This window comes from Muscardinus avellanarius, assembly GCF_963383645.1.
Source record: "Muscardinus avellanarius genome assembly, chromosome: 12".
In the NCBI taxonomy this organism is placed as follows: domain Eukaryota; kingdom Metazoa; phylum Chordata; class Mammalia; order Rodentia; family Gliridae; genus Muscardinus; species Muscardinus avellanarius.
The window spans coordinates 26,200,430-26,212,611 of NC_137798.1; the positions used below are offsets into that span (position 1 = coordinate 26,200,430).

The window sequence follows — 12,182 nt, forward strand, 5'->3', positions numbered from 1 at the left end:
TTATGTGAGTAAATTGGGTAAAAAACGGGTAAAAATGGAGATAAGAACTAAATGAAGCATACAAGCTAACATTATCACTATACAGGCACCCAAATCAGAAACAGAAAAATGAGTATCAGTGAAGACATTCAGTCAGAGAACAAAATAATCTGAGTTCTTATTTATGAAATTCTATTTGTATTTAGAAATTATACATGCCCAAAGTGATAGACCAAACAAGAGAAAGATAATCCACATAATCTCTCTTTCTTCTCTCTCTCTCCTTTTATTTTTTGTGGTACTAGGGATTGAACCCTGGGCATTTTAACTCCAAGGTATACCCTAGCCCTTCACCCCACCCCCCACCCCGGTGGAACTGGGGACGGAACCCTTCTACCTCCGGGCTACACTCCCAGACCTATTTTATTTGGAAACAGGGTCTCTTAAGTCAGCGAGGCTGGCTTTGAACTTGCGCGATCCTCTTGTCTCTGCTTCCCAAGGGCGGGTATTACAAACGTGCACCACCACGCCCGGCACTTTATTCTTTACTTTTTTTTTTTAATTAAAAAAAAAATTTTTCTGGTGGTACTGGGGGTGGAACCCAGAGTTTTCTACCTCCCAGCCATACTTCCAGACCTATTTTATATTTTATTTGGAAACAAGGTGTTATTCTTTATTTTGAAACAAGGTATCACTAAATTGCAAGGGCTTACCTAAGTAGCTGAGGCTGTCCTCAAATCTGCAATCCTCCTATCTCAGCCTCCCAAGTACTGGGATTACAAACATGTGCCACCACACCTGGCTTAGAATCTGTTATTTTGTGGTACTGGGGGGATTGAACCTAGAGGATTTCTACCTTCAAGCTACACCCCAGCCCTATTTTATTCTTTATTTTGAAATAGAGTCTAAGTTGCAGAGGACCTCAAAAGTTGATGAGGCTGGTCACAAACCTGCGATCCTCTTGTTTTAGCCTCTCCAAGTACTGGGATTACAAGTATGTGCCACCACGCCCAGCAAAGAATCTTTTTTTTTTTCTTTTTTCTTTTTTTGGTGGTACTGGGGTTCCTGGAAGCCCTTCTACTTCCGGGCTACACTCCCAAACCTATTTTATATTTTTATTTAGAAACAGGGTCTCCTAAGCCAGCGCGTGGCTGGCTTCGAAACTGCGCAATCCTCCTGTCTCCGCCTCCCAAGCGCAGGAATTACAAGCGTGCGCCACCACGCCCGGCTAAGAATCTCCTTTAAAAAACAAGAATCTTTTAGCCAGGTGTAGTGGTGCACGCTTGTAATCCCAGCATTTGGGAGGCTGAGACAAGAAGATCCTGGTTTGCCGACGAGCTCAGCTACTTAGTGAGGTACTTTGCAACTCAGTGAGACCCTGTTTCAAAATAAAGAATAAAACATAGGGCTGGGGGTGTAGCTTGGAGGTAGAATGCCCCTGGGTTCCATCCCCAATACCGCAAAAAAAAAAAAAAAAAAAAAAAAAACAACGAAAAAAAACCAAAAAAAAACCTTCCACATACTTCAGTCATCTACCACCCTAGTCCTGCCCAAATTATGTTGGATCAGTCATTGCATCCACTCTCCCTGAGGAGTATCGAGGAGAAAACAAACCCAACAGATGGGCACAGTGGCACACACCTGTAATTCCAGAACTTGGGAGGCTGTAACAGTTTGAAAGTTAGCCTCAGTAACTCAGTGAGACTCGGTTTCAAAATAAATAATTAAAAAGGACTGGAGTTGAAGCTTGAAGGTACAATTTTCCTGGGTCAAATCCCCAATAGCACCCAAACCAAACTAAATCAATAAATACCCACACAGGAAGAAAGAATGAAAAAAAAAAGGCAATTCTCTCACCATTGATGAGATATGGGTGGTTACAGCATTTGCGTAATTCCATCATTGTGTTGAGTAGATTTGGCATGTTGGTGTGGCCTGCTCCTTTGGAAAGGAAGGAGAAATTCTTCTCCAAAATAGCTCGGTAGTATTTCTTCTGGATGTTAGTCAGCTCTACTTCAATAATAGTTTCTTGTTTAGGAGCCAAGTTTTTTTCAACGTCCTCTTTGAGTCTTCTCAGCATCATTGGCTTGAGAATAGCCTGTAGTTTTTGAACCTGTGGTTCATGACAGAGAGAAAAATAAATCAATAACATGAGAACAAACAATTCTCATACAACATGGAAACACGGGGAAAAGATGAGTTCTCCACTATTTGAGAATGTCAATTTAGGACAATGTCACAGGTGATATGGGCAAGAGTTCAGAAAGGCCCTTAATCCCTATTTCCACCACCTTTTTGATCCTGGGTGAGTGGCCACCACCTTTTTGATCCTCATCAGACAGATATTCTACCTGTTCTTCTGTCTTGAGATCCCCAAAGTCCTTGAGGAATTCTGATTCTGAGGGAAACTGTGAAGGTTCCAAGAAATGAAGCAAACTGAACAGCTCTTCCACAGTATTTTGCAAGGGTGTTCCTGTGAGCAGCACTTTGTGTTCCTAGAAATGGAAAAAACAGGGAATGGTAAAACTCAAAACATATAAAGGGCCGGGCGTGGTGGCGCACGCTTGTAATCCCCACACTTGGGAGGCAGAGACAGGAGGATCGCGCAGGTTCAAAGCCAGCTACGCTGGCTTAAGAGACCCTGTTTCCAAATTTTAAAAAAGTATAAAAATAGGTCTGGGAGTGTAGCCTGGAGATAGTAGGGTTTCTAGGAACCCCAGTACCACCAAAAAAACCCCAAAAAACCAAAAACCAAAAAAACAACAACAATAAAAAAAACCCAAAAAAACCCAAAAAAGGCCTTCCAGAGTTTTCCACCTACTATATAATAACATTTAGCTTTATTTCTGTATCTATAAAATGATAACAATGGACCGATTATTGTATTTTCTTTCTTTTTTCTTTGGTACTTGGGTTTGAATCCAGGCACATTCTACCTTAGCTATGTCCTTAGCCCTCTTTTTTATTTTGAAACATGGTCTCATTAAGTTGCTAAGGCTGGTCTTGAAACTGATCTTCCTGTCTTAAACTCTCAAGTACTAGGATTACAGGCGTGTGCCACTTTGCCCAGCTGCTCCCTCTTTTGTTTTGTGGTACTGACAGAGGACTCAGGGGTGTTCCACTTCCATTCTACGTCCCCAGCCTGATTTTATTTTTCATTTTCAAAGAAGATCTTGCTAAGTTGCTTAGGTTGGTCATAATCTTTGGCTTCTCCTGTCTCAGCTCCCCAACTACTGGGATTACAAGCATGTAGCTCCATGCCTGGCTTGCTCCCTTTTGATAATATAAAGCATGTAAGAGCTGGGACTGATGGCGCACGCTTGTAATCCCCGCGCTCGGGAGGCTGAGACAGGAGGATCGCACAGGTTTGAAGCCAGCCTCAGCTACTGAGTGAGGCTCTCAGCAACTTAGTGAGACCCTGTTTCCAAATAAAATATAAAATAGGTCTGGGAGTGTAGCCTGGAGGTAGGAAAGCCCCTGGGTTCCACCCCCACCAAAAAACAAAAAACAAAACCTGGCAAAAAAGAAAAGGAAACTCCTGGCATTTTATAACCTATCAAAACAACATAACTATTAGAAGCAAATAAGAACAATGCCACACAATTTGCCCTGTTCTAGAGAATGTAGCGTGTTGGTTTAAATATGGCCTTTAAATCTTTGTAGTTACCCCTTGAATCTAGGCTTGCCTTGTCAGAAACTCCTGAGGGGAACCTGGCAGAAGTAACAGTGTGTCAGTTGCAGGGCTACCTAAACACCCTTGCAGCTTCTGCTTCTGCCCCTTGGAACCTGTAAATCCTGAGATCTCCGTGCAAAGAAGCTGAGTCTGGCCTGCAGGACGCTGAGAGGCCACATGCAAGACAACCCAGGTTTCCCCAGGCAACAACCAACACTGACCGTCAGCTTCTGCAGCATTAAGGACTCCAGGAAAGATCCCTGGAAGGACAGCGTAGCTGAGCCTAGCCTTAGAGTCAGCTGAGCTAGAGAATCATGAAAAATAGTTGTTTTAAGCCAAGGAATTTGGGAATATTTTGTTAAGCAAGAATAGATAACTAATAGTTTCCTTCCACTCCTTGTAGTTAAGAACCACAAAACTACAATTCATTTGCAGTTCCAAGCTTTTCAACTTTATGTGACGCTCAGGTTACTATTCCCATAGCTTATGCCCATTACTCAAAAAAAAAAAAAAAAAAAAGACTGATTCTTTTTTCCTTCTCTGCAAACTGGTAATTAGTTAATTCCAGGTGTTTGTGCCCATAAGTCAGTATGGGAACTCACCAGGTCCATGTGTTTGAGACTATCAAGCAGCTTGCAATTACGATTCTTCAGTCGATGGGCCTCATCAATGATGACACAACGCCATTCAATTTCACGAAGTTCAGGACAGTCCGACAAAATCATTTCAAACGTAGTGATCAGGGCATCAAACTTGTATGCACCTGGGATCAGGCGTCCCTAAGCATGAAGGAATGGAGTCAGGATAGGCCTAAGAAGCTCTTTTAAATTACTTTTCTGTGTTCAGTCAGGTTTAAAATAGAAACTGAAACAAGACCCATTTCCATCACTGCTTATATTCCTGGCTAACAGTGCCAATATCACCGAATATAACACTACACTTCCTCAATGTATTCAGCTTCTGGAGAAAATGAGAAACTTCACTAAATGAAGCTGGCATATCACACTCTATTATATGCGTATTATATGCTCTAGCAACAATACATGACTTTTGTTGGTTAACAGTGAGGTCTACAAATGTTGAGCACTGCTAAAATATGAGGACAAACAAAAATAAAAGTGCAAATAGATAATATAGAACATGTTAATATTGGTTACTGTGTAAAATTTCACAGAAGAATCAAATTGTTATAACAAAATAAAGAGCTGCAAAATAAGCTAGGTGCAATGGCACACGCCTATAATTCCAGTACTTGGGAGGCTGAAACAGGAGAATCACAGGTTTGAGGCCTGCCTCAGCAACTTAACAAGACCCTATTTCAAAATAGAAACTAAAAAGGACTAGAGGTATAGCTTGGAAGTAGAATGTCTCTTGGGTTCCATTTCCAGTACCAAAAGGAAAAAACAAAAACAAAAAACATGGGGACTGGAAGTGTAGCTAAAAGGGAGAATGCCTTTGGGTTCAATATAAGGTACCAAACCAACCCAAACAATAACAAGTGCAAAATATCACTTGAGAAAACTAGGCTTGGCAGAAAAACCAGAAAGCTAATTGTAGATAAACTATTAATAAAATCCAATAGAAATACAAGAGGGATGGTTCAAATTTACACTGAAAAAGGAACTGAAATGATCTTGATGAAAATTTCAGTAGAGAGAGAAATAAGCATTTATTAATACATCATCATACAGATCAAGGAATTTCAGTAGCTAATGAATTTCATTTTGAAAAATACTTTAAAATTCACCAAAACGAAGCCGAGCATGGTGGCACGCGCTTGTAATCCCAGCATTCGGGAGGCTGAGACAGGAGGATCATGGTTTGTGGACAGCCTCAGCTACTTAGTGAGGTCCTTCACAATTCAGTGAGACCCTGTTTCAAAATAAAAAATAGGGCAGGGAGTGTAGCTCAGAGGTCAAATGCCTCTGGGTTCCATCCCCATACCCGCAAAAAAAAAAAAAAAAAAAAAAATCAAAGCTGATAAAATTCTGTCTAAAATGTATGTATTAAGTAGGAATGGTGGTGCATACTTCTAATCCCAGCACTTGGGAGGTTGAGACAAGAGGACTACAGGTTCACGGCCAGCCTTAGCAACTTAGCAAGGTTCTCCATAACTGAGAACCTATTTCAAAATAAAAAATAAACAGGGCTGAAGGTATAGCTCAGAGGTAAGATACTTCTCAGATCAATCCCGAGTATCACCAAATAAAAAGGTATACTGGGTAAATATAGCAAAGTAAAACAAAACAAAACAAAATCCAAGCCAAGCAAAGTGTCGCACAAACATTCCTTAAATCACAGCCTCAACAAACATCTTTAATTCATGTACAGCTCTATATACAAGGCACCTCACTTATTTTCTCTAAACCGCAGCATTCTCAAGACATACAACTCACCCGTGAATCTTTGCAGTACATTTCATATTGCTGAATCATCTGCCGACTGGCTAGGCTGCCATGATATACAATAGTGTTCATCTCAGTCCATGTATTGAATTCTCGCTCCCAGTTAGTGATTGTTGACAGTGGAGCAATGACCAAGAAGGGGCCATGAATGCCTACATTATATACCTCTTGCAAGAAAGCAATGGACTGAATAGTTTTGCCCAATCCCATCTCATCAGCCAGAATGCAGTTCTGCCTGCAGATTAACCAGGGGAAATAGCATGTCAAAAAATACCATCTTAATCCTAAAAAAAGAACATACCTAAAAGGAAACTATTTCAAAGAAAATGAATGAAAATAATGCCCAAATTAAGCCTACATTTTATGAGCCCATATTTTTCTTTACCTGTTATACCAATTAAAGAGCAGCCAATTGACCCCTTCCAATTGATATTCCCGTAACTGGTTTCTATTTTTATACTCATGTGACAACTCCAATTTCTTCCAGGCACTTGCCTGAGGACGATTCTAAAACAGAAATTAGAATAAATGGGATCGAGGTACAAATAGAATTAGGCAAGATAACTCAAAAACATTATTGCTTGGATAAAACCTGTCAAATAAGGCAGGCTTGGTGACTCACACTTGTAATCCCAGAACTTGGGAGGCTGAGACAGGAGGATCATGGTTCGAGGACAGCCTCAGGTACTTAGTGAGACCCTGTGCAACTTAATGAGACCCTGTTTCAAAATAAAGAATAAAAAAATAGGGTTGGAAGTGTAGCTCGGAGGTAGAATGCCCCTGGGTTCTATCCCTAGTACTGTATTAAAAAACAAACTATAGCCGGGTGTGGTGGTGCACGCTTGTAATCCCCGTGCTTGGGAGGCAGAGACAGGAGGATCGCGCTGGTTCGGAGCCAGCCTTGCTGGCTTAAGAGACTCTGTTTCCACATAAAAACGTTAAAAAATAGGTCTGGGAGTGTAGCCCGTAGGAGTGTATACTGGAGGTAGAAGGGCTTCCAGGAACCTCAGTACCACCAAAAAACAAACAAACAAACTATATATATATATGGATATATATGGCTGGGGATGTAGTTCAGAGGTAGAATGCTCCTGGGTTCAATGCCCAGCACCACCAGAAAAAAAAAAAAAGCTATCAAATATATTTAAATCCATGAGTTCATAACAACACTTAAAAAAAAGGCTGGAAGCCAGAAGCCAGGCATGGTGGCGCACACTTGTAATCCCCGCGCTTGGGAGGCAGAGACAGGAGGATCGCGCAGGTTCGAAGCCAGCCATGCTGGCTTAAGAGACCCTGTTTCCAAATTTAAAAAAAGTATAAAATAGGTCTGGGAGTGTAGCCTGGAGGTAGAAGGGTTTCCAGGAACCCCAGCACCACCAAAATAAATAAATGAAATAAATGAAAAAATAAAAAAGGATGAAAGAAATAAGAAAAAGCCAACTGGATATTTCTAAAGATGTTAGGAAATTACTTAGTTATTTTGAAAATTAGGAAATAAAAAGATAAAAGAATTTCTCTTTTCTATACAATCTCTATCTCATGATAATCAAATGGTCAATAAAACAAAAATTTTTTTCTCTCTCTTTTCTTTTTTGGTGGTACTGGGGATTGAACACAGAGACATTCTACCTCTATGCTACACATCAAATCCTATTTGAAACAGGTCTGGCTAAGTTATTAGGAGCATTGGCCTTGAAACCTGCAGTCCTCCTGTCTCAGCCTTGGAATTATAGGCATGCACTACCATGCCTGTAAAAAATAATTTCTTTTTATAAAAGATTTTGGTGGCACACGCTTGTAATCCCCGTGCTTGGGAGGCAGAGACAGGAGGATTGTGCAGTTTAGAAGCCAGCCGCTCTGGCTTAAGAGACTGTTTCCAAAAATAAAAAAGTATAAAATAGGGTCTGGGAGTGTAGCCTGAAGGTAGAAGGACTTCCACAAACCCCAGTCTCTCTCCCTCCCTCCCCACCCTTTTCTCTCTCTCTCTCTCTCTCTCTCTCTCTCTCTCTCTCTCTCTCTCTCTCTCTCTCTCTCTCTCTCACACACACACACACACACACACACACACACACACACACACACAAAGATTTTGGCTAACAAATAAAGATATTGTTAAAATAGTATCACTTTAAAATACTTAAGGAGGCCAGGCATGGTGGCAAACGCTTATAATCCCAGCATTTGGGGGCTGAAACCAGAGGATTGTGATTTGCGGACAGCCTCAGCTACTTAGTGAGGCCCTCTGCAACTCAGTCAGACCCGGTTTCAAAATAAAGAATATAAAATAGGGCTGGGGGTGTAGGCCAGAGGTCGAATGCCCCTGGGTTTCATCCCCAGGCCCACAAAAAGAAAAAGAAAAAAAAGAAAAAAAAAAAAAAGATGCTTAAGGAGGGAGCTGGGATGTAGATCAATGGCAAAGCATCTGCTTTGCAGGTGCGGTGCTCTGGACTCAATCCCCGGTTCCCAAAAAATAAAGATAAAATAAATAAATAAAATGCTTAAGAAATGGATCTAGGCAATGATCACAAATGGCTGAATAAAGCTGGGCATGGTGGTACATGCTTGTAATCCCAGTACTTGGGAGGCTGAGAGGCGAGGGTTACAGGTTCCATCAAAATATAACCTGATGGATGTACATATAATAATCTATGAAGACTTACTGATTTCCCTCTTCTATCTGATCAAGCCTCTGGAACAGTGAAGTCTGACTCAATTTCCTATAACGTTAAAAAATGGTACACCACAGCTCTAAACCTAACAATTTGACATCTGTGAACCTAGTACTTGGGAGGTTGAGGGGCGGGTGGGGGGAGATGACAAATTTGAGATCAGACAATTAGCACTTTATTTTTTTGTGTTACTGGGATGGAACCCAGGGGCATTCTACCTCTGAGCTATACCCCCAGACCTATTTTTTTATTCTTTATTTTTTAACAGAGCGTCACCCACTCACAGGAAACAGGGTTTCACTGAGTTGCAGAGGGCTTCACTAAGTAGCTGAGGCTGTTCATGAACCGTGATCCTATTGTCTCAGCCTTCCAAATGCTGGGATTCCAAGTGTATGCCACCACGCCTGTCTCGACAATTAGCAATTTAACAAGACAGTTTCAAAGTAAAAAAAGAATTGAGGGGTATAGCTGAGTTGAAATCATCCTGGATTCAATCCCCAGGACAAAGAAAAAAAAAGACAATTATGGAAATGTGTTATCATTTGATTGATATTAGGGAATGATTAAAATTTGAGGAATCAGTAAATGTGGTGGTACACACCTGTAATTACAGTAGTTAGTAAGCTGACACAGGAAGACTTCACAACATTGTTTCAAAATAAAACATGAGCTGGGCATGGTGCGCACCTTTGTAATCCCCGTGTTTGTAATCCCTGCGCTTGGGAGGCGGAGACAGGAGGATCACACAGGTTTGAGGCCAGCTGTGGTGGCTTAAGAGACCCGGTTTCCAAATAAAAAAAGTATAAAAAATGAGTCTGGAGGTGTAGCCCGGAGGTAGAAGGGCTTCCAGGAATCCCAGTACCACCAAAAACAACAACAACAACAACAACAACAACAACAACAACAACACCCATGAGCTGGGCATGGTGGCAAATGCCTGTAATCCCAGTACAAGGGAGGCTGAGACAGGAGGACTGCAGGTTTGAGGACAGCCTCAGCAAGTAGTAAGACTCTTATCAACCTAGTGAGACCCTGTTTCCAAATAAGAAATAAAATCAGGCTGGGGTGTAGCTCAAAGGTAGAATGTCCCTGGGTCCAATCTTCAGTACCACAGAAGAAACAAACAAACATAAAAAAGCGCTAGGGGTATAGCTTAGAGGTAGAATGTCCCTGGGTTCAATCCCCAGTAAAACACATTCAAACACATAATTAGGGATTATATATAAGCCAGTGTGTGGCTCACGCCTATAATTCCAGTACTTGGGGGGCTGAAAAAGGAGAAATCCAGGCTTGAGGCCAGCACACAGCAAGACCCTATTTCAACATAAATTAAAAAAAAATAAAAATAAAAAAAAGGAGGCCAGCCATGATGGTGCATGCTTGTAATCCCAGCATTCAGGAGGCTGAGACAGAAGGATCGAGGTTCGCGGACAACGTCTGCTATTTAGAGGCTCTCTGCAATTAAGTAAGACCCTGTTTCAAAATAAAGAATTAAAAAAAAAGGTCTGGGGGTGTAGCTTGAGGTAGAATGTTCCTGGGTTACATCCCCAGTACTGGGGGAAAAAAGAATTCCCTAGTAAAAAACTAAACAAACAGCCAGGCATGGTAGCAGACACTTGTAATCTCAGAGCTTGGAAGTCTGAGAAAGGAGGATCGCACAGGTTCGAAGCCAGCATCAGCTACTTAGTGAGGCTCTCAGGAACTTAGTGAGACCCTGTTCCCAAATAAAATATAAAATAGATCTAGGAGTATAGCGTGGAGGTAGAAAAGCCACTGGGTTCTACCCCCAGCACTACTAAAAATAATAAATAAATAAATAAATAAATAGACTAAAAAATAAGGCTGTGGGTGTAGCTCGGAGGTAAAAAAAAAAAACAACAGAAAAACAAAACAAAACAAAAAAAACCTAAAATGTTTCTGTAGGGAAAAAATTATATCACTGCATATAGTACATCATTTAACCTATACATTTACCTTCTAAATGCAGATGTACTTACCACCCTTTTGAGTTCTGGGTGCCTCGACTGGATTCGTTTAAATTCTCGAATCTTGCCTTCATCAACATCCTCTTTTAACTCCCAAGTACTATCCTCATATGGCAGAGAGCACCATTTCACCAGGTAATAAATTACAGGCTAGGAGAGAAGAAGCCAAAGCTTTAATAAACCCAATTCAGTGTTCTCTGCTGTGGTTAAAGGCTAAGAATTTGACTATGAATCAGAACACAAAATGTTTACATTTAAAATTGGCTGAAAAAGTAAGGCTCAACACCCCAGACACGCTCACCTACTAATGCACTATTCATGGTTTGATCATCCTTCCAGGCAATTTATCAGAATCTCTTCTATAAGAATGTCTACCCAGTATTTTCTAGAACACTAAGTACTAAAACATAATGCTTATCACCTAAATAGGTAAGAAAAAGAAGACTACTCTTTCCCTACACTTTGCTGAAACTAAAAGATAGGGTTCAATTTTATACTATGCTTCTTGACCAATTTTGATATTGTAGAAGAACAGGGAAAACCAGTAGGAGAATACAGGGACTAATATCACTCAGCTTTGAAGCCTTTAGGGCTCTGCGTCCAGATGTACTTCAGGAGATTCACTTGGTGGTAAAGAGATTTCCCTGTGAGCTCCAGGAAGCTAGGAGTTCATTACAAAGGCATCACTGAAGAGAAGTAACATGAGTGAAGAGGAAGAGAAAATGCTGAAGCTCCAAATACAGCATTGTTCTATAAGCATCACACATCTGGAATCAATACAACTCCTTTTTTTAATACTAGTTAAGATTTTTTTTTTTTTGCAGTCCTGGGGATGGAACCCAGGGGCATTCTACCTTTGAGCTACACCCCCGGCCCTATTTTTTGTCTTAATTTTGAAACAAGGTCTCACTGATTTGCAGAGGGCCTCACTAAGTAGCTGAGGCTGTCCGCAAACTGTGATCTTCCTGTCTCAGCCTCCCAAATGCTGGGATTACAAGAGTGCACCACCACGTCTGGCTACTATTTAAGATTTTTTTTTTTTTTTTTTTGGGTGGTACTGGAGGTGGAGCCCAGGGGCTTTTGTACCTCTGAGCTATACTCCTAGACCTATTTTACACTTTACTGGGAAACAGAGTCTCACTAAGTAGCTGAGAGCCTCACTCAGTAGCTGAGGCTGGCTTCAAACCTGTGCGATCTTCCTGTCTCAGCCTCCCAAGTGCTGGGATTACAAGTGTGCACCACCGCACCCAGCTACTATTTAAGATTTTTGTTGTTCTTATAGCATTTCTATTTTTGGCCTATATAAAGCAAGGAAGATTATATCAGGCCTAGTGTAATCAATAGAAATCTCTATCAATTCACAGACTACTCCTTAAAACAACCAGCAGTAAGTATGAAAGTGCCTCAACACAGCCACAGATTAGAGAATCCCCTAAAACTCATCTGGCTGCTCTTGAACTTTGTTCTTTTT

The 12,182-nt window shown here is 41.0% G+C and overlaps 1 protein-coding gene across 1 annotated transcript in view; it reads right to left on the bottom strand.

Moving 5' to 3' along the window:
* CHD8 (chromodomain helicase DNA binding protein 8) overlaps positions 1 to 12,182 on the bottom strand; it is a gene marked incomplete at both ends in the record, with an annotated part of 52,789 nt that overhangs the window by 21,369 nt on the left and 19,238 nt on the right. Inside the window, 6 exons of the mRNA XM_080708164.1 lie at positions 1,837 to 2,092; positions 2,331 to 2,474; positions 4,255 to 4,431; positions 6,049 to 6,292; positions 6,443 to 6,564; positions 10,724 to 10,861. Of these exons, the coding sequence (XP_080564290.1) occupies positions 1,837 to 2,092; positions 2,331 to 2,474; positions 4,255 to 4,431; positions 6,049 to 6,292; positions 6,443 to 6,564; positions 10,724 to 10,861 (1,081 nt within the window). The remainder of the gene's footprint in view (positions 1 to 1,836; positions 2,093 to 2,330; positions 2,475 to 4,254; positions 4,432 to 6,048; positions 6,293 to 6,442; positions 6,565 to 10,723; positions 10,862 to 12,182) is intronic.